The sequence below is a fragment of the Coffea eugenioides genome, chromosome 11 (genome assembly GCF_003713205.1).
Source record: "Coffea eugenioides isolate CCC68of chromosome 11, Ceug_1.0, whole genome shotgun sequence".
NCBI classification, from domain to species: domain Eukaryota; kingdom Viridiplantae; phylum Streptophyta; class Magnoliopsida; order Gentianales; family Rubiaceae; genus Coffea; species Coffea eugenioides.
This window is the reverse complement of record NC_040045.1, coordinates 50,409,666-50,432,280: the sequence shown is the minus strand read 5'-3', so window position 1 is coordinate 50,432,280 and position 22,615 is coordinate 50,409,666. Positions and strand designations below refer to the sequence as shown.

The window sequence follows — 22,615 nt, the reverse complement described above, 5'->3', positions numbered from 1 at the left end:
TTGTGATGTGATGTATGTGAGATAAAAAGATGATTGGGAAGATAAAAAGGTGATTGGGATTTGTGAGGCCAAATTGTTTTTTCCAAATTTCCTTTGTCCAAACAAACTCATATAATCTTATCCAGTGGTAAGCGGTGAGATTACTTGCAGGCTGCAATTGGCTACAAATCTCATCCCACCGCGGAGTTTAGGTTGGGCATTGAACTGACCGATGGATCCTACTACTTTCTTTCGGATTTGTTTGGATAAAGTATTATTTTAAATAATTATTATAATATTTTTTATAATGTAACGTAAGTACGTGAAATAAAAAAATAGTAAATTAGAAAATGAATTTATGATTCAAGTAAAATATTATTTGAAAATTTTTCCTATCCAAACAAATCTCTTTTATTTTTCTAATGCCAACGGGCACTTCTTTTTTATGTAAAATCAGATAATTTCAGAAGCTGCTCATACTAACTAGTGGGTTGTAAGACATCTGTCTTCAGATTCCTGTTTTTTGGTTTTCAGTTTCTCTTTTTTATGGGTTTTTGGGTCCACCGTGTTTATGGAGAAACAGATAATAAAGAATAAAACATCATGTTTTAGGATTGAGCATTGATTCCTTCTGCTAAATCTTCCTAAAACCTTTATATCACTCGCATCTAAGACATTTTGGAATTCGTTTTCAAACCACGGAAGAAGGCTGTCCAGTATATTTTTCCCTGATTTCATGTCTGTCTTTGATGCTAAGTTTTGTTTTTTATCAAGTACGTAGCAACTAAAAAGGAGATTTTTTTTTTCATTTTCAAACAAAATGGGGAAATTGTTAATTATAGCGGTTGAAAATGTACTGTTTCCCACCTTTTTTTTTTTTTTTGGCATAGAATAGTGATTAAATTCATGGAAGGAAAATAGCACATATTTAAAGGGTTTGAATGTGACATCTTAGTAAACTCTAATATGTGACTCGTTGCAATCAATTTGTTTCATATGGCATCTTATTATAAGAAATAAAATAAATCGTATTCACATCTGTATGCTTAGGTACTGCTTTTAAAAGGCCAACGTGAAATTCATCATAATTTACTATGCCATGACTCGAAACTTTTGATATTAAACTAATCTCATAAAGTCTTAGATCAATTTCTTCAATTAACAGTGAGTGACAGTATATATATATATATATATATATATATAATACGAATGTATATAAAATTGATTACTCTTTTTTTCATTTCATAAATAAAGGGTGAAAGTTAGAATGTTGTAAAATGTTTGGCACCGGGATTTACACATTTATTACCGCCAAGCCCCTAACGTATGACGCAGGCTATAATGGTTGGTGTCAATTATATATAGTCCTATTCGACACCGAAATTTCGAATAGAAATTCTAGTCGGGATTAACGCTGCTGAGTAAGAATTTGAATGAAGCTAAAACCCAAACCTCATAAGTCGTAACACACACAGTTGACATTAGAGTACCTGTTGGAAGTCTCCAAAATTCTCACCGGGACCGGCCCCGGCCCACGAAAATATATACCACCATTGAGGTTGCGGCAATTATCCAGAAACTCCCCTCGCGTGTCAGATTCTGATGGGAACTGCGATCCATGAAAAATTTTTACGTGGAACTGAACGGATAGGCTGGAGGAGGAATGAAATGATCGAGGAGACGACTCCTTCGCTCCTGTCGCCACATATCGTGTAATTGGTGGGGCCGGGTTGGAGAGGGGTGGGATGTGGTGTAGGTGCAGCGCAAGCAGGCGTGTGGGTTTGTCGTGCGGGTCCTGGCGTAGCGCGAGCGCATCGTATTCCCTTTGACGACAAAAGCAGAGCAGAGAGCATAGAGCACGACGTTTTTGTCTTAACGCCAAGTCATTAGTACATTTTACTTTTACTCTTGTTGATCTTGTGATGTGATGACACCGGTGACTGACTATTGCATAAATCATAGTATAATCTACAAGTGGACACGTAGATAAAAAAAAAAAAAAATTTTGGTGATAATTCAAACTTAAATAAGTAATATTTGCCGTTCATTTATTAGACCTTGTTGTTGTTACCATGATCAGACTCTTCGTTTGGATTGACCTTTATTTCTCCATCTGGATAATTATATTGGCATTATGTGGATAATTTAGAGTGCGTTTAAAGTGAAAATAAATATCATTGTTCACCATCTTTGCAAGACTAATATTAAGTGTGCTAATCTCGTATAAAACTAGAAATTGGTTTAATTTAGGTTGTGTTTGGATTGCATTTTTCTAAATTTTTTGTAAAAAAAAATTATTATAGCGATTTGATATATGTGAGATAAAAAGGTGATTTGAAAATATGTTCATGGAAAACGTAAGAAATTTTCTTTGAAAAATGACTGTTCAAACAAGGCTCTAGATGTTTACTCTCAAGAGTATAGTTCAGCAAAACTTATTACTCACATCGGCAGTTGTATATTAAGATCCAAAAGTAGGCATGAGAAAATTGAGAATCCGAACAAACAGGCCTTTGATATTTGAAAAAAAATTAGAATTGCGAGATTCGGCAAAAAAGCTTTTTAGTTTTGAAAAGTTAATGAACAAAATACACAAAATTTGCCGAAAAAATCAACTTTGAAATCACTAAACTGCAATTATAGTATTGGAACGGGGGAGATTGAAAACGGACTTTGAAACTTCTTAGTATGGCTTTAGACTTGTGTAATTTGTAGTAACACAAATGAAAGATCATCCTGCTGTCCTTTTGAAATGATAATTGCTGATGGGGGAATATGACTTCTTCCTTTCAATCGGTGTATGGGATGTGACCCAATAATCAGACAACATTAATGTCCTATTCCTCGGATCATTCCAAGCTGCGAAGTGACATACGAGCAGCCATGTTTTGGAAGCCTTGATGTTGGCGTTTTCTATGGCTGTGTGGAGTGAAAGTAAGGTGGACCCATGTAACCCGGTGAGGCATGGGAATCCAGGCGGGAAAGGAAAAAACGAAATCACTGCCAGCTGGAATGACAGAGGAATGGAAATGAAGTGGGCAATAACGAAGCGGGTGGTGACGAAGGCCTGTCGGTTCACGGAATAGTAAGAATCGTAAATCGGTGTATGAATATTACTTATGCTTAAATTAATAAGTTTTGGTGATCGTGACCTACGCATAAATGAGTGTGAAGGTTATTTGTTTGTTAGAGGCCGTCATGTGCACTCAACAAAAGCTGAAGTTATCATTGTTGGGGTTATTCATAATATGTAAACCCGTTGATTACACTTTGTTCCCTTCAACTTGAGCCTTTGTAATTCTTCGCAACTCTAAACTCTAAATATGTACATTTTACACCTTGTGATCAGCTTTTTGTCAGGATTAAAATGAAGTTATATTTTTCATGACCAAAATATTCTTGACTGATTCGTAAACACACACATAATAACTGTAACATAATAAATACTCATTTCTTTAATAAAATTAATTAGTGCATTTTGGATGGAGAATTCATCATTAACGTTTGACTAATTAATGAAGGGGGCAAAATATATATATATTTAAAGTTTAGAAGGAAAAAGTATTATACTGTAATAAAGCCTATGCAAAAATAGGAGACTAGCTAGATGAAGAGAAATAACGCTGGATTTGGGAACTTGGGATTAATACGCACATGTCGTAGAGTAGTTAACTGTAAAAGTATCATGCATTGTGGCGAGGAGGCCATTGGTTTAGCGTGTGCTGAAGAGTGAGAATGCAGAGCTTAAATAAAGATCGTAGCGACAAACCCCCGCTACCCTTTATCGGTCATAAGCTCACACAATTTTCGTCTTGAGGGGGGAAAATGGATGGGAAAAAAGTTTGTGGCATCGTATGTCGGTGTTGCAACAATTTGATGCGCATGAATAATTATCCACAAGGACCTTCATGAGTATGTACCCGGATTAGGCTCCTCTCCATTGCTTCATTTTTCCAATTTCCCTCAATACATACATCTTTAGATGATAGACACATATATAAAATGGCAATCAACACATGAGATTGACTATTTTGGCAATTTATGTCTTAACTAACTACTCAGAATTTGATAGTCTTTATCATAATTGGAACTAATGCTTGATTGCCGAATATTTAGAAGATTAAACCATATGAAAATAAGATGAGGTTCAATCTCCATCAGATTCTCTCGACTCAGTAAGGTCACCTCTTAGAGTAGACTCCCCCAGTAGGAGTAGGAGTAAACTATATTAGGTTAGATATGCCGTTATTATTATTTTTTTTTAAACAAAGATGAGAAGTGTTTATGCTTTGTACCCAGATTTCTCTCTCTCTCTCTCTCGACTCCAACAAATTTTTTTTAAAAAGGATACAAATTTTTCAATAAAATACAAAAAAGACACTAATATTTGATTATAGAAATCTTGTCCTATTCCATGATACATTTAGATTAAAAATAACAAATCATATGTTTCGCACAAAACATAATATAGTTAAATTTACAATGAGTTTGTAAAAATAATTGTGGCAAAAAATTTATTTAGTTTTCAAAATAGATTGTTAAGTTTATAAGTCAATCTTTGGCTGAACACCATGCCGTATTTTGTTACCATAGCTTTGTACGATTGTACCACTGTGAAATATGAACGGTAAAAGAGTGATTCTTCAACTGTCAAATTATCAATGTTTATTATAAATTATTGTAATTTAGCCAATCTTTTGCTATTGCAATAGGTTTTTAACCACTTCCGTCGCATTAAAATTAAAAGGAAGCTATTTTGTACTTCCAAATAGTAAAACTGAACATTGTTCGAAATTAAAAATCGTAGCTAAAATAATTTTTTTTTCATTGGTTGACTTTGTAAGTTAATTGTTTGCACCCGTAAAACATTAACGCTATTTTAAAAGATTTACATTAACTAAAACATTAATACTGGCCATTTCTACTACCAAACAACAAAATTTGACATTGGCTAACAAACAAGTACGACAATGAAAAATAGCCCACTGGTTAGATAAGTAATTTCAAGTATTTGCGCTCGTGAGGTTATAAAAAAAAAAGTTTGCATATTAAAAAAGGAATTCATCAGCCAATGGCATTAATTTTTAAATTAAAAAAAATTGCTTTTGTACGAACCATTTTCTCGTCTCGTATAAAGTATCGTCAATAAATTATTTTGTACGACTTAGGCGTCCCGGTTAGTGATCGGATTATCGAACATAATGTTAGTGATGGAAATCTATAATCAAACCAGAGAGCATTGTATTCAAGAATAAAAGATAAACATGAAATAATAATATGAAGTGACAGTAGAGTGTATGTTGTTTATCCCAGTTGCCACTCTTTTGGCACGATATATTTTGTAGATATTATTATTCGGTGACGAGGCTCTATCCATCGAGATGACGTGGGACCTGAAGATGGCTTCCGGTGGACCATCGAAAATGGCGAGAGTACGGCTTTTTCAATTAGCGACAAACAACGGCGACACATAGAGGCAGGAAAATAGAACAGTACCAAAGCATCAGCATCTCTTCGCTTACTCTTTAATCCGGCTCTCTTTTTCTTGGTGCTTACTTTTTTATCTGGCGTTAAGCTGCCCGCTGATGGACGTCATATTCCTTTCACAGCATCTTGCGTGAAGCAAAAGCATATTAAATGTGAGAATATTTTAGGGAACGTCTAAATTGTTGTAATACTAGTCAACTTTTGATTTCTCATTTATTTCAAAATTTTAAATTAGCACTTCAATAATAAAAAGCGTCAGGTTTTGATCTATTTTCATTATTAAACAGATGGTTTCCTGCTGTGGTTTTTTTTTTTGAAAGCTAATTCTAGACTGCGATTTGGGACTCATTACTCTGATCATTTGGCAGATAGCAAAGGATTCTAGGCTTGATTTGATTCTTGGATGATGCGGAGATGGGGAGTTAGAGACATAATAATAGACCTTGTTTGGAATGTGATTATTTACAAAAAACAAAAAAAAATCTACATTTTTTTGTAAATAATTCATTTACTTTTAATTGTCTTTTTAACTCATATACTATCCTATTTTAAAAAAGTGTTACAGTAGTAATATTTCCCTCAAAAGCTTTCCAAAAATCGCAATCCCAATGGTCTCGTTCTCGTGAAATGACCATTTGGACTCGTATTTGATAGCGAGTTTTCTCTTTCTTTCTCTGAGTCAAGCTTGAAACGCAAAACGATTTTGATTCTAAAAACAACGCTTTCAATGGATTCCGTTCATACGGATACCAGGCTGTCCCACTATCCTTAGTAGTGTGTTGTTTAGTCCTCCTCCTTTTTTTTTTTTTTTCAAACCCTCTTATATTTATCGGTCTTCTACACTTTAATTTTACTTGGGGCGATGTTATTCTTCTGGCCCTTCAGAGGTAGTCAGAAATTTCGATTACGACATTAAAAGTGGCAAACTATCAAGTTAACCTCTAAACAAAAAAAGAAAAAAGAAAAAAAAAAAAATCAAGTTAACCTCTAAACAAGAAATTTTTTTGCTACCCTGGAGGTCTAAAATAAAATTAAAACGTATTTTTGTTCAGGAAAATTCTTTTTCTATTTTCTTCTCTTATTTGGGTAAATTTTTTATTCACCTTAGTACATCCTGACAGAAGCAAATGGGAATAAATGCTTCAAACAATACTTTTATACACACAAAATAAAATAAAATTGAAGAGCTAGAGTTAGTCTGTTAATTTTTCATAGTGCTCATGTTAAGTGATTAGACCTTTTTAAAGTTTTATACGTCATGAATATGCCGCACCAAATTTGGGAGAGTAGTCTCTTTCAAGTTGTTAACGATTGATTGGACTCGACCCTTTACAAAAACAAATAAATAGACAATCGCACTCGACTAATCTTGTCTTAATTTAACTTGCCAACAACATTGTAGCCCTTTTCTACATTCATACATTGGGCTTGGGCTTCTGACAAGAAGAGTGAAATCTAGCTTCCACTGCCCATTTATGTACAGGTGGGGAAAGGTAGAAAAAAGAAAACTTGCCCCATAGTTCAGGGCGAGTTTGTACAGCAGCAAAGGCCCAATAATAATGGCCCATTTACATCGTTTTGTGATTTTCCGACAAACTAACTACACAAACAGTCTATTTACAACTAAAGAGAAAAGAAAAGGAAAAACTAAAAAAAAAACTGAAGCAAAATTTGACGGGCATCATTTCAGGAAATGAACAGCTTTCTTACTTTGTGAATATATCTGCGGCATACAGGGCAAGTCTTGGTTTCCCCTTCGGTAATCCTGCACCATTAATCCCTCTGTAAGTTTCAGAAATACTGGGAATGAATATGGGAAAAAAAATTGTTTTTTTTTTTTGGGGGGTTAAAATTTTAAAGTCAAACCTTCGGGCACAAATGGAACAAGTAGCACAGTGACCACAAGGGATGAAGAAGCAATTTCTTCGCTCGTCATAGCAAATTACACAAATCTTTCCATCATATAAATCGTCCGAGGGACTGCTACTGCATTTTGCAGACTCTAAATCTTCTTCACAGGTCCCATAGGTGAACGGAACCACCTCTTTTGCTAGCAATGTATTAGTTTCAGTTGCAGCCCGAGCCGCCGTGGCCTGGCGGTGAATACTGCTGCTGCTGCTACTACTGCTAGCATCTCCATCGCAATGTCCCAAAAGTTTAATGATCAGTGCAACAATCATCATCAGCAAGGCTGAAAAACCATTAAAAAAAATTGAATGTACAAACAAAATTAGTTTCCCTGCATCACTGAGTTGCAAGACAAATCCTAAATTATTATTGGGGAATGTTCCATTGACTTTTGCGATGTCAGAAGCCACAAGCAACGTAATAAACTAATGCTCTATAGAGTTCTTCGTTTTCATATAAACTAGTAATGCTCTATGATGAAGCATTAATGTGGGAGAAACCCACCCAAGATTGCGACATAAATGACGATGCGGCTGGCAAAAGCAAGCGCGATGCTCCACTCGTTCTGTTCATCCTGCAATCAATGAGACGGACCAAACAGATTAAAATCTTGAAATTGAGGTAAAATTGGTTGCCAAAGGAAGAAGAAAAAAATGAGAAATATTTTTACATCATGGGTTGTAATCAGGATGGCACGGTTGTTGGTCATCATGTGAAGTTCACTACCCGGAGTTGTTGGAAAGCGGTATGCCATTTGACAGGTTTTTGTGGGTATTACTGCTGTTATCTTCTGTTGGGCTCGCTCCTCCTCTGAAAGTGGAAGCGGTGGAGTTTGATATTGCTGCAAGATACGGGAAAAAAGTAAGAAGAGGGAGCCATAGATTAGAGAATCTGGCATGTGTGGGGCGTGCACTGTGGCATCTATAACTGTTGCTTTTGTAGCACTCCACTTCTTTCCTCCAAGGAAAGGAAAGTGGAAAACCAGCTTTTACTACTTTTTATTGAAAGTGAAAGAATTTATTCTTTTTTCAACACCGATAAATCCCTCAAATCTAACCCGACCCACCTCTCTCTCTCTCTCTATATTCCTTTTTGGAAAAGACGAGATAACGTATTCTTTTCTCCTCCTCCGTCCGAGAATCTGACGGGATTTTAACACGGAAGCAGGGGAAGTTCAATGGTTCCAAGAATTCAACCTAATTCTAGAGCCCAAAAAAAAAAAAAAAAAAAATTGAACAGAGGGGAGTGGGGAAGAGACCAAGTTGATTGGGTTAGCGTAAAATTGACTCAAGAAAACAGCAAGAGGAAAAAAAAACCGCATTCAACCCTCCCCGCCAAAACATAAAGCAAATTCCCACCATTCTCCCTTACTTTCTTCGACAGAATAATTATAAAGGACGAGGACAAATTCAAAACCAGAGATGAACAAAGAAGATTACTGTAGAAATTTACCTCAAAATTCTTGGACATGAGTTTAATACCCCCCGAACAAGCAGGCTAAATTTTCGAGAATTGGAGGATAGAGCTTTAAAGAAGGTCATGAGAAGTGCAAAAAACAGAGCACCGCTCTGTCCTGAAATGTACAAAGAAAGAAACGAGCGCAGCGCCGTGAAGACGAATGAAGTCATATGGACCTGAGACTTGTATTAAGGCTTTGGGGGGAAGGGGAGTTCTTGGTAGTTTGCTTGCTCTGATAATGTGAAGAAACGAGGGAAGAAATTTTAATAGGGAGGACTATAGGTAAATTAGACAAAGATATTTTTTTTTCCTTTTTAGCTGCTCACTAAACTAACTAGTTTCACTTCTCCAGTTTTGGAATTTGGGAGGCGTGATCCTGTGAAGTCTGATGGTAGATGTCTTTTTTGACAGATTCCCACTCCACCGGCCCATATCCGTATGACTTTCAGACGAGCGTTCAAATTCATGGCATAATAGGTACGCACAACAAATAGAGAAAAAAGAAAAAGCAAATTGGGTTGGAAATGCAATCATGACAAACAGAGGAGGAAAACGCATATTTCTGTTGATGGCGTAAACAAAACGAAATTACTTGTTGACCAAGAAGTTGAAAACAGGGGGTGGGGCGGAGGTGCCGTGGGGCGCTAGTTACAAGACAATAAGCAGTTAGGCAGCTTCTTGTGAAAATTTAGTCAACGGCGTACCATTGCTTACTTAATCATCTTGGATGTCCGGTGGGATTAATCTTCGTTGTTTAAGTTTTTATACCACTATAACTTCAAAACCCATTAATAGTCCGGTTGGCATTTCAATGTACTAGCTGTACTTGAGAGTTATTTTAGCACTTTGATGGGCTTTTGATGAGAGTAAGGTGGAATCATCCCAATCAGAGGCTAAAAATGAAGAGCATCAAATTGAAATCTGTCAAGAAGTAAAATCAATTCAGCAGCCTTTAGCTTTACTCTTGAGATTATGCTTTAAATGAATGACGTCAGTCCCAGATTTGCAGGGAGAAGGAGGGTAGGGGTGTTCTCGTCCCGATCCCGAATTTCCGGTGCAGATATGTGAATCAATCAACAACATTTGCAGGATGAAAGACCGAAGAGGGCCCAAGCTCAGGGGTACGTTTGTCCAGATCCTAATGTAGGATGATATTCTCGATACGACGTGGTCCTCTCCCTGTCACTTTCTTGCGTGGCAGCATTTGGGCAGGTAATTAATATGTCGGACCGGCATATGATGCGTACGTAGAACTAGGCGATCAACGAGATTTCCCTCTCTGGATCCCATCCCAATTAGCTTGGGTGGGCCTTGGGAAAATTGGACGACCATCTTCTGCAACATAAATTTTATTCTTCGACAACCGTGCAAAAGAGTTAATGAGGGATGGACATCCGGTACCTCTTTTCAAGGTGGCCCAATGCATCTGAAGAAGGACCCATGAACTGCCCGGGATAAATCCGTTTTCTGTTTCCGAGACAGCCCAAAATGTTTAAAGCCTGATCGGCTCTAGCTCTCGATAAAAGGGACCTCCTTCGCTTTGAGCAGAGATTTTGAAAGAATACACACACAGACATATCAAACGAATTATCTACCTACACTCTCTCTTTGTCTTTGTGATAAGGGAGAGGTGGAATTTAAAAAATGGGAGATTTTAAATTCAAAACATCTAATTTCTAGACTAAAGTCTGCTCACAAAATAATATGATCTCATGATTCAAAGAATTGGCATTTTGTCCCGCAAGTACCAGCAAATTTTAGGATGATTGACTGTTAATGCACTAATTATTAACTAATTTAATCCACAAATCTAATTTAGATCTAATCTACGGACGTAAAATAGCATTGCTAAAGGGGTAGTAATGATTCTTTAGAAAATCTTGAATATTTAGAACATTTATGGAATTGCGGGTTCTTTGCCAAAATCCGATTGCTCGATTCTAAATTAACAAATGAAGGGGGAGGTAATTTAATTTTCCCCCTGCCTATTGAGAATAAAGAAATAGTCACATATCTCGCTGTGTCCGAAGAGACTTCCATCACATTTGACTGTGCACCGATCCAACTTCCAAGACCATAACTTATACGCATTTTGTATTATGCTGCCTTATTTAATTAAGTTCAACTATAGCTTACAGATGACAGAAAGTTTCATACAATAATCATTCTTTTTCAAAGTAATCTCGTAATTATTAATGCCACCTGTTAGGAGGCAAGTTTGGCATCATTGAAGTCTCCCCGTTAAAGATAGAGAGAGAGAGAGAGAGAGAGATCATGATCATCACACAATCTCTCAACAGGCGGAATGATTCCTGGAAGCTAGGAACTTACCGCTAGCTAACTTTTGTGTAACTAATTAAGGACCCCTTCGGTTGTTTGTGGCATGGATGGGAATGAAACCTTCCAATAAGTCAAGTATAAGAGCGGCGGGATTTGGTGCCCGTGATTTCAACTACCATATGAGAAGAAGATAGAATCAGATACATAGATTTTGCAAATGCAACCTGTGGCAGTCTTGGGACTACTGGGTGACAAAGTTTTATAAGCAAGCCGACATGCATGGGGTCTTGATGCATCGTAGGAGCTCCATAGGAGGAAAACAAAATGAAGGCATCCGAAAGTGGTGGTTGGGAATACTTTTCTTTGACGTGAGATTATGATTTATGCAGCGTTACGTCGAGAAGTTCCTCAGAATGAACGTAGCGCACAGCTGGAGCTAGACGGAAGACCAACAACGCCCATCTCATTTCTAATGGTGAAGGAAGGAAACTGGTGCTGCCAGAAATTGAGTCCTGTGATGTATATGCTGCCAAATATCCAGCCTAACAACTAATTTTTGTGCAAGAAGCTGACACATCAGCCAAACTTAGCTAGGATTAACAACTAGTACTAAGTTGAGAAAATTGTTTGAACGGAGTATTTTATTAAAGGGTCTCGATGCAGTTATTTGATTCAAATTCTAGTTGGATTACGAAGATTCTACTTTTATTTTACGGAGCCCCCAACGCAAATGAGGAAATACTTCTCGGAAATTGCCTGGACTTCCCTACCTGATTTATTAGAGAATGCATTAAAATTAGGGATAATTTCACAAACGTCCCCTGAGGTTTATGACAATTTTACTCAGCTCCCCTCAAAATTTTCAAATTACACAAACCTCCCTTGTCACAATAAATGACTATAATGGCCTTCACTTAATAAATAATTCATAATATAATGAAATGAGATTAAAAAGAAAAAGAAAAAGAAACCCGACCTTTTCGACTATCATGTTTACAAGTTACAGCAAACGACAATTGTCTCTTATTTTCTATCACTTCGTTCTCATCTATCAACTTGCTTTCAAATTAACACAAACCATTGCCTATAATTGTAGCCAATCACACCACAAGTAATCCCTCAAACTCTACTATATATTATCCCTTAAAATTATTACAAAGTGAAGGAGACGTGAAGTCTTGAAATCTTTTGACAATAATCATCCTTGAAGTCGTTAACTTGTAAATTCTGAAGTCCGAGGATAATTAACTAAAATTGATCTGTCAATCTCCATTATTTGGACATTTAATTAAGCAACTTGCTCCCTCAAGCTAACTACTTTTACAGGCTCTTCTTTCCAACTAATTAGTTATCTATCAATTTCAGTTGAGTGTCTGACATTGATTGACGGAAATTTTAGAAGTCAGAAGGCACGAATCATATATATTTTTCTTTGTGGAATTTAAAAGACTAAACTAAGCTGCAAGCAAGAACATGAAGGTTCAAATTAGAAGCAGCCCAGCAACGATACTCCTCTAATTATCGTAGCGCTTGTCTCATAGGTGACCAATGGACACGTAGAAAGAGAAGCCTTATGTGTTAGCTTTTCGAAAAAGTAAATTAAATCAAGAAGTATTTATATGCAAAGGAGTAATAAAATTGGACTAATTGGCGCCAATTGAGCACTCCTTGCAAAACCCATTTTCGTGAGCTACAAAGCTAACTAGAGGAGATAGGGAGGCGCAAACACTGCTAAAGGTTGTGTCTCAATAATTTTGGTTCTCAAGAAAGTTGAAAATTGATGCTAAAGGTTTGTTCGTCTTTTTCTTAAAAACTGATTTTGATTTGTATTGCACTACTTTTTCCCCTTTTTTGATCCTTTTGGCGTGCAACTTTGCACTGCCATTCTACATTCTACTCATCCTTCATATAAATAATAATTTGTTACTCGAAGCAAATTCCCCAGCGTGATCATTTTGATGAAGTTTATAGGACCCTGTTAAACTAAATAAAGTTCAAGGAGAATCATCACTGCTGATTTTTAGATGCGTACAAAAGAAATCCACAGCCGGCTAAAGACACTGCAGCTTCCATGCAAAAGAAACCGGTTGACTGAGCTAGCTAGGTCATTTGCAAAATTTTATTACGAGTAAGAAATTTACAATCAGCAGCCAGAATTAGTCCAAGAAAACAATGAGAGGATACTCTAATAATATGTCACAGGAAAAAAAAAAAAAAACGCCAGTTAACAAGAATAATGTGTAGCACGTGCTTGCTGCGCAATTCAAATCCATGCAGATAAAGACCAGATATATTTTAGGCAGAGACAACAATAGCCTCATATCCGCCATCTTTAACAAGTGCTGACGAAGAAAAGTTCATATGGCTACTCAAATTTTATTACACTTTTTCTACACACACACACACATATATATATATATAGATATATATTGACAAAGCGAGCGACAACAACACTTTTTCTATATTTGCTGTCTTTCTTTCTGACATGCTTTAAGAAAGGTAGAGGACGAAGACCACCATACATTCAGTCAATATATTCATATCAATACGAATTAGTAATTACATAACATCATGGGACAACACGGCAGATTATATGAACCTATCTATCAAACAGACCCAAGTCCAAAGACAACGCAGATGTCAAAAGATAATTATTAAAGAAGCCAAGCCCGCTTTTAACCCTTCTTCTTCTTCTTCTTCTTTTCTTCTGGGCCCAATCAAAAGCTAAGACTAAGATCACAAGCAGCAACGACACTGAAAAGAGAGGGCACAGCAAGAAAGAGTGTTTTCTTTTTTGTCCATGTGCCAAGGGGCATGCACGGTTTATTGGTGACTAACCACATACTACTAACCCTTTTTTTCCTTTACGTATCTCCTCCATTCCAAAGCCGTCAACGTCGTCGTTCAGGGGCCCAATGTGGTGCAGCTGGGCTATAGTGAACCGAGACCACCCTGGAATCAAGAAGTTCCATGATGGGTGCAAAACTGACGCACCTTGGGACCTTGTATTGGTTGATCGAAGCACCCCTCGAAATTGCATAGTCCATCAATTCTTCAAACGTACCGTTTTTCACTACCCTTATTTCTAGTGGTCCAATTGAGTTGTCAGCCACTCGCCCCTGTCGATACACTGAATTCAGAGCCTCTTCTATTGCCAGGCAGCACTGGTTCAACACCTCATGAGTCGGTGGGTTGGCCGGATCCTTCACCAGCAACTCCCAGTAGATAACATAGTGCCCCGGGATGATCTTAGTATCCGCATAGCTAGTGTATTCAACCACACGCGTATCAAACTCGCGCAAGAGTTCAGAAGCATTTTCAATCCCCTTTTGCAACTCGGCCTCGTCGGTCTTGTCCGCATCGATGCTTAGCAGAACATTCTTCCTCCTGATGAACTTGAACTGTGGCGCTGAGTTGTGGAAGCCAGTGACTCGAAGGATGTCACCCACCCGGTAACGGCAGAGCCCGGCATAGGTGGTGATCACCAGTTCGTACTCCTTGCCGACTTTCAAGTCAGCTAGATCGACGAGCTTGGGTGGAGAGTCGCGAGAGAGTTGAACCGGATTGGCCGGGTCGTGGGGGAGGAACTCGAAGTAGCCCATGTTGGCCATGATGGTGTAAGAGACTTCAGAAGGCTTACACATGGGCTTCAAATTTAGGCCGAAGTAGCATTCGGAAGATGCGTACATGGTGCATGCAAGTGGTAGCCCACCGCTGTAATAATCAAGAGTGGGAATATACTGAGCCATTGCACCTGTAACAATCACGTCAAGGTACTTGGTGTTAGGCCAGATTCTGGTAATGATCCGATCCCAGTTTTCGCCTTCACATTCCTTGACGATGAAGTCAGCAAGATCAGAGTTTGGCTTGAGGATCTCCGCCATGCGTTTTCTTACAGATGGGTCGGTGACTTTAGGGTTTAGCACCCCGGTTTTGATGTCCTCAGAAAGTTGTTTCCAGTTGAGTTGAAGGAAGCGAATGGCACGGAGAAGGCCGGAGGCAAAGACGGCGCCCATTCGGAGGACTTCTTCCCGCATGAGGAGGCCACAGAGCATTTGAGTGTACATGCTCTGGAAGGAATCAGCGCAAAGAATGGCCTCATCAGGGCTGGTGTAAACCAAGTAAGGGTCATAGGGTCTGTTCTTGAATTTGTCACTCTTGTAGTAGCCAGTGAGCACCGGACGAGCAACAAGCCCACTTGGTGTCTTGGCTTCTGCCTTGATGAAAAGGAAGTACAAACCCTTCCCCTTGTCCAAATCCGGGACATGGCTGTTCGTCATTAAAATATCAGATCTTGTTTATTTGTTGTAACTGCCAATAAATATATGCTGACAAAAACCAAAGTGCAATCATAATATACGGCCAAATAAGTTAAAGATGAGCAACTGAATAATTCTATACTGGCAGGGTCATGACGGGTTCACAATAGTAATAATCCAAAGTACAATCATACTAATAACTGCTAGTGCTCTACTCACAGGTTCATGACGGGCATGAGAAGACTGTACAATTTTTGTCTGCGGTCCCATTCTTCATGAATTGTTGGCATCAGCTTCCTTTCTCCAGCAGATGTGCCAGAACTGCCAAAACCCATTTTCACATACGCTACAGAATTAACGAAACCGTTTTCGATATTCATTTGCCACATGAAAGTTTAAAAAATCATGTTTCTGTTTATTTTTTCCTCTTTTTTTTTTTAAGAAAAAAAAGAAAAGAAAAGAATAATTTGCATACTACCGAGTACAAAATTGTACCAGCTAGTAAGATAATTTAGTTCAGCATACCTAGTGAGGAATTCAGAGATGGGGTGAGACGAGAGAATTGGAGAGCGATCACCATTAGCAATACGTTGGATATAGGGATGAAGATCCTCGTAAGTCACAACAGGAATTTTGGACTTGAAGGAGTCCCTGTCGGTTGCCCCTCCAAGTTTGAATTCCCTGAGGTATTCAGTTTGGGCATTCCGGCTAAGGATTTCAGCCAAAACCTTCTCCTGCACGGAATCACAGTTTCTGGTCATGTCTTCAATAAACTGAAGAGCCTTGGCATCATTCTCACATGCAGGAGGGCCAAGCGGGGTGGAGTCAACAGCCATATCCGAGCGAGTAACTAATTATCAAGAGAGAAAGAAATAAGAAACTGTAGAGGAAGCGAGGGGATTAATGGGTGGGGAAATCAGAAATGAAGAGGGTGGGGTGTGGGATTTGGAATGGGGAGGAAGGGTTGGTTTTTTTATAGTGAAAACCGGGTAGCATTTCGGGAGGGAGGATTACGATTGCTTGCTGCCATCGATAGGTTTTTATTATTTGTTGACGTCAGTTTCCACGTAAAAGAAGTTGTTGTGCACTTTGGGATGGATGGATGGATGGATGAGCCGGTCGGGATTTTTAGTATTTTACTTTTGGCGGAGTTTATAGTTACTGTGGTTTACTTTTGGACGTGGAATACAATTTGTCGTACATAATGTAGCAAAGGAAGGGGACACGTGGGCCCGTAGGACGTCACCTTTGTCCCCCCGAGATAGACAACGTGGACCCACAACGACATCCAGGTCAGCGTTCTCCAGCTTGGCTACATTTGTCCGAAGCTCCCTCCCCACGGTACTCTCTCTCTCTGGTGGTGAGGTTGTTGGTCACGGACAACGATACCCCGCCGGCGAACAAGGCCTCCGTTTAAATATACTACCATACCATTCCACTGGGAATATTAACATTTCTTGATGGCTACAATCCAATCCTAGGTTCGCATATAATTAATATTTTCCTTTCCAACGGGATAGGCCGGGCGTTGGCCACCGCCTAATGCAGCCTCCTATTTGTTTATCAATAATACCGCTATCTAATAATAATAGCATTTACTTACGCTATAGCCAATCCAAATAAACCAAACAAACAAAAATTTTTAAAAAAAAGGGCCAATCCAAATCACTAACAACGAGAGACTCTAGTAGCTTAACACATATTAACTTTCAAAATTACAGATATACAAAAAAAAACTGCGTCAATGGTTAATTTGTATTGCTTAAAATTGAAGTATCTACAATTTAATTTGCATTGCTCGGATTAAAGTATCTACGGATAAGAAGGAGTGAAAATATCTAAAATATATATATATATAGGAATAACATTCAAAGTCATAACATTTCTATTTCTTTTAAAGTAAGTAACCCGGTGCCCCCGCGTGAATGGTCCAGCGGCAGCGCCTCTCACCAGTGAATCTTGAGGTCACAAGTTCGAGTCTCCGCTTCGCTGGATTTCTCCGCGCACTTAACGCGTTCGGGCCGGGTTGGAGCGCCGGGTCCGGGCCACAGGGGATTAGTCGGGTCTCGTAAGAATTGACCCGGACACCCCTGTGTCGACAAAAAAAAAAAAAAAAAAAAAACCCGGTAGAGTGGGAATGTTTAGGAATTTGGTGGTTTATCGTGTTAGCAATCAATTAATAAAGTGAAATAAAAAAAATTTCGTACACAAGTAATCACGTGGGAATTTCCATGTCCCCATAGCTGTTGTAGAGTGAGATATATATATATATATCTATTGGTTTTCAGCTTTTAGTATGGTGTAAGTGATGAAATTATTTGTATTTTCTATGTATAAGATTAGCACAAGCGGATAACATATGACTATCCCTTCATCACAATGCAATGTTTTCATCGCCAGATTTTTTTAATGGTCATGTCAAGTAGAGCTGTTAAAACGAACCGAGCTGTTCGGTAGCTCGGTTCGTTTCGACTCGTTCGTGTTCGTGAAAGGCTCGTTCGAAATTTAAAACGAACCGAGTTCGAACGAATTTTTGTGTTTGATTAATAATCGAGCGAACACGAACATGTTCGTGAGTTTTAACGAACGTTGGCGAACATGCTAAACGAACGTTCGCGAACACGAACATGTTCGCGAGTTTTAACGAACGTCCGCGAACATAGACATAATTATCATTTAACAAATTTTAGGGTTAATTTTATGGCTGGATTTTTATATTTGGAGGGCAAATTTCTTTGTTTATTTGTTATTTTTATGTTAATGTTAGTTATATAGTTAATGAATAATAGAATTTAGTCACGTAGTGCTTTAATTATTTTTTAGAATGATTAATAATTTGCATGGCATATTTAAGGCATAAAATAATTTGGATTCGAGCATTTCGAACATATTCGCGAACGACTCGTTTATGTTAAATGAGCCGAACTCGAACTCGAACTCGAACACGAATTTTACTTAACGAACCGAATACGAACACAGGTTTGGAGTTCGAAAATTAACGAACGAACACGAACGTTGTTCGAACTGCTTAATGAACAGAGCTCAAACATGAGATACTCGATTCGATTCGATTCGTTTACAGCTCTAATGTCAAGTCACGGAGACTTTTGATTTAGTGCTAAAGCTTCTTGCAATTACGAGTGTCCGAATTGTCCGAGTGGTTTTCATCCAATCAATCAGACCATCTCATTCGTTCGGGTAGCTGCTGTTGCCAATTAATAGCAATCCCGAGGGAGGGCAGGGTTTATTGATGGCCGTCCGTAACCATGATAATAAGCTAATTATATACCGTATGCTCTTTTCTGATGTGCCTCCAGGGTGTGACAAATTGAGGAGCATCCTTCTTCAGGATAGCCATGATCATAATTACTACTACACCAAAAGACGGCGGGTAAAACCCGATCGATTCTCTGTTTTAAATATTTTAATTCTTCGACAATCTTGTGCTAATGGCAAGAGATTGAGTATTGTGGGGTCCAATGCCTTCCTAGGGTAAGAGACTTACCCGACCCACTTCTTCTCCGATACGGACCTCAGATCTTAGCAGGAGAGGCCCGAGATTCACAAGCATTCTGATAATAAATGATTGATGTGTTTCAGTCAGCAGCCTACAGTCGATTTACTGTCATTAAAGCGATCATCGGCTTCCAAAGATCTGGACAACACCCTTCTATAAATTTCCTATTTTTTTTCCGAATGCTAGAGGTAACTCATTTTCCTTATCTATCTCGCTCTTTTTATTTTGAGCCTTATCATGATTACTAACTTAAGCATCGGAGGTAGAATGGTGACCTAGCCTCTCCTGCCCTGTTTCTTTCTGTTGCGAGTGCCGGATCCAATCCAATAGTCCAACGACCCGGTTTGGCTGATCCGTTATTGCACAAGTATGCTTAATGTAGGACATAGATATTGCATGTCATTTAGGAGATTTTGTTTCATCCATTCACAAAGATTGACTTGACCTTTTCGAAGATACGAGTTAAGGAGATGTCTCCAGCTCTAGTACGCGATATACATTTTGATATACATTTTCCCCCACTTTTGGGAGAGACCCTTGATATACTCCTTTCATGTGTGATTAAGTTAGGGGCTGCATTTCACAAACGGAACAGTTTGAAACTCTACGACACATTCCGGAAAAAATATATATATATTTTTTTCGTCTTTTGGATAAGAATCTGGATACCTAAGTTTTATTTACCATTTATTATGCAATCAAGGGCTGCAGCTGCACTTCTCGAACGGCGTAGCCTGAAACCTTTGACCCATACTACCCTCATCCTATTACTGAAAAATGGCAGGTTTTTTTCACGCCTCAAATGCATTTCTGATATGAGGAAAACCAGACTTGCTACAATCCAGAAGTTTCCTCACCTACTAGGGCAGATATCTCGCCCACTGAGATGGATTGGAATTTGTAAAGTGGCGATTGGGACAGGAGAAAAAGAGAAGAAGTTTCCAATCGGACAATAAAAATAAAAATAAACATTGATCGGAGGCAAAGTACTTCTTATCACAGAAGGGCGAGAGAGATGCCGAAGAACTTGGACACCCAAAAAGCAGTGTTTAACACTACGATCTTTAATTACTTGGTAACATCCGTGTTTACCTCAATCCTTAATGTAGATGTCCAAGATGCCGTATATTAAGCTGACATTATTCATGCATGTAACGAACCTTGATTAAGCAATTGTCGATGGCAGCCGAAACGAAAATGGAACTGGGATCATAAATGGTTAATTTGCCATTTATGGTTTAGTACTTTTAGAAACCTAGGAGAACATCTCTTAAATCATCCTGAGGGCCTGATACATTGTAGCTCGTTCTTTTCTTTTACCACACTCTTTTTTAAGAAAAAGAGAGTAACTAAAGTAGTACTACTTAAACATGTGAACTGGATAGGAGTCGAGACGAAGTTGAAAAGCAAGGGGATCAAATTTTTTTAGTGTAGAGACTTTCACAATTAACGTGCATGGTTCTAGTAAGATAGTGTGTAGCTTTTCTTTTTTTTTTTCCAACAAAAAGTTAAAAGAAAAGCCGCATGTTGTGCTAGACCCGAAATAGAGAGGAGGTTGTTGTCCATTGAGAGATGGAGCACATTATGTTATGTAAATTTCATGTGTCGAAGTGGCAAAGATTCTTCATTGCCATCCCGTCATAATGCAGGAAAAGTTAGCACATCGTAATAATCTCATTTTCTTCCAATTTCATTGCTATGTATAACCAATTTGAGAGCTTTATATGCGAGTCTGTGTTTAGTTATTCTTTTAGTGCTGGTACCAATTTGATAATAAGGGTTCGAACAGCGAAACTTTTTTGCGCGTCCTTGTTTGCTTCTCGCGATTACGGGTTTAGACATCCGGCTTGAAGAGTAATCAAGTTGAATACGACTACGCATAACCAAGTCAAATTTTGCATTATTTTGCTTGCTCTACGGTCCTGCGGCCTGCCTGCGTGTTGTGTTGTTTTGGCGGTTGAATTTTTTTTTTTTTTTTTTTTAAGAAAAAAAGACTTTTAGGCCACAAGACAAAAGGATCGAGATTAATTATGAAACTACTGGTACAACTGAGGAAATTGTTTACATCTGCAATCTGCATACGCAAAATCATGGAAAACTCTACACGGTACGGTACCGGTGCAAGTACAGACTTTTTCTAACTAATGGTTGGTGATTAGTAGCACGGAACTTCAAAATAGCATAAGCGTCAGAGAAGCTAATCAATTGAATACATTTGAGTAACGTCATAAGACTTATTCAATGTTGATATGTTCCCACGTAATAGACAAAGTTTGGCATCATTTGTTCTTGTCATGGATAATTGTAAAAGGATTTATCTATCTAGATGGAAATGTATGGTTAAGACAGCATTACTGTGCACTAGCACGGGCAACTGATTAAGTACGCCTTGAAAAACCGCCCTTTAAATCCAGACAGTCTTGCGTCCAACCTGTGATTGTAATCGAGAAGTTTGAAAATCCCATCTCCCACATTGGCTGATTAATAAACCAGTTTTTTTGTTGTTCCCCCACATGAAAATTGCAGAACTTGACATCTTTGGTTGCGTCTAGCAATAACGTGCTGCTCTGCGTTCTATATTGCACGTGCACTTGGGAAAAATGCGGATGAATATGAAATTTTAGTCAGATCAGAATCAAGAGAGACGGACGACCCTTCTTCTACTGCAGACGTACATGGTGTCGTAATTGTTGCAAGTAGTGTTATGTATCTGGAAAAATGGAGGAACATAAATGGCAGGCATCTAGGTAGAGACAAAAAGCAATCCATGGCCCTTTATTGGCACTGCTGCCACCGTCTTTATACCTTCTAGAACTGCCTCATGAAAAAATAGCTAGGTAAATTATACGTCACCCGGATGGTGAACCGTTTCAAGCCTGCAAGCAAGCCGCTGTGCAATTGTCGACTCGCATATTCCAAGCCAATCTTGCAAAACTTTACCAGTAACCATTTGTTTGATACCTTTCTCTACCTTACAAAATGGTGCAGCTTGGATTTTTACAATCTTAATAACAACAACAACTGCTTGGGAACATTCAAACAGTTAGGGATAATGAAGTTCTCGTAAGTTGAGCCTAGCTTATATTGCTGGTTGATAATGATACCTCCTCACTGGTTAATGAAAGGTTCCTCCCACGACAGAATCATATAGTTACTCTGTTTTTCTTCTCTCTTTTTTTTTGGGCTTTTGAGAATTAAACGATATGCTTACTACTTTGCGTCTGAATTATTCTCTCCATTGGTTCCAAATCTCCATTTAGTTTCTAATATTATTAGCCATTCATTCCTTTTGAAGTTTTAGTCGCTTGGTGAACCATGTAATAATTGGAAAAAATAATTTCTCTTTAGCAAAATCTGCTTGAGATTAGCATATAAAGGCAAAAGTTTACGGGCTATGTTGAAGTGAAAGCCTAGATTCCTCCAGGTGCTAGGAAGAAGAAAAAAAGTGCCCCAGTCCGGTTTGATTAGTAGTGAGGTAGGGCTAGAATCCATTCAAAAAGTTTTCCAGGTCATATTCAATTCATCTAGTTCTCGACTCTAGAATCTCCCAACCACTTCCAAATTGACGTTTCACGTTATCTGAAGTTATCTCGTTGATTTTTTTTCCTTCTATCTTCCAACCAACTCCAGTTTTAAGATGTGTACATCTATACCTCTATTATTTAGTAGCACCATTCCAACCAATTTCCCGGTCATTTTTTTTTACTGTTTCATGATTCACCTGTTC

The 22,615-nt window shown here is 38.3% G+C and overlaps 2 protein-coding genes across 2 annotated transcripts; both read right to left on the bottom strand.

Annotated features, from left to right (window-relative positions):
- Positions 1-6,815: 6,815 nt before the first annotated feature.
- LOC113753486 (baculoviral IAP repeat-containing protein 3) lies at positions 6,816-8,286 on the bottom strand. Its single transcript, XM_027297647.1, has 4 exons — positions 8,045-8,286; positions 7,879-7,948; positions 7,333-7,657; positions 6,816-7,231 (listed from the first exon to the last, which is right to left on the bottom strand). Exons 1-4 carry the CDS (start codon positions 8,270-8,272, stop codon positions 7,153-7,155), a joined length of 702 nt encoding a protein of 233 aa, XP_027153448.1. The 5' UTR covers positions 8,273-8,286; the 3' UTR covers positions 6,816-7,152.
- Positions 8,287-13,631: 5,345 nt separating this feature from the next.
- On the bottom strand, positions 13,632-16,207 carry LOC113754185 (probable indole-3-acetic acid-amido synthetase GH3.1). The gene is made up of 3 exons (XM_027298541.1): positions 15,897-16,207; positions 15,591-15,692; positions 13,632-15,381 (listed from the first exon to the last, which is right to left on the bottom strand). Exons 1-3 carry the CDS (start codon positions 16,205-16,207, stop codon positions 14,004-14,006), a joined length of 1,791 nt encoding a protein of 596 aa, XP_027154342.1. The 3' UTR covers positions 13,632-14,003.
- Between the last annotated feature and the right edge of the window lie 6,408 nt (positions 16,208-22,615).

Coding starts and splice junctions, on each gene's coding strand:
- LOC113753486 (XM_027297647.1), bottom strand. CDS start 8,272: ATGCCAGATTCTCTAATCTATGGCTCCCTCTTCTTACTTTTTTCCCGT. Junction 7,949..8,044: donor TCCTGATTACAACCCATGAT/GTAAAAATATTT, acceptor CATTGATTGCAG/GATGAACAGAACGAGTGGAG. Junction 7,232..7,332: donor TGTTCCATTTGTGCCCGAAG/GTTTGACTTTAA, acceptor TTAATGGTGCAG/GATTACCGAAGGGGAAACCA.
- LOC113754185 (XM_027298541.1), bottom strand. CDS start 16,207: ATGGCTGTTGACTCCACCCCGCTTGGCCCTCCTGCATGTGAGAATGAT. Junction 15,693..15,896: donor ATCTCTGAATTCCTCACTAG/GTATGCTGAACT, acceptor GGGTTTTGGCAG/TTCTGGCACATCTGCTGGAG. Junction 15,382..15,590: donor CTCATGCCCGTCATGAACCT/GTGAGTAGAGCA, acceptor AATGACGAACAG/CCATGTCCCGGATTTGGACA.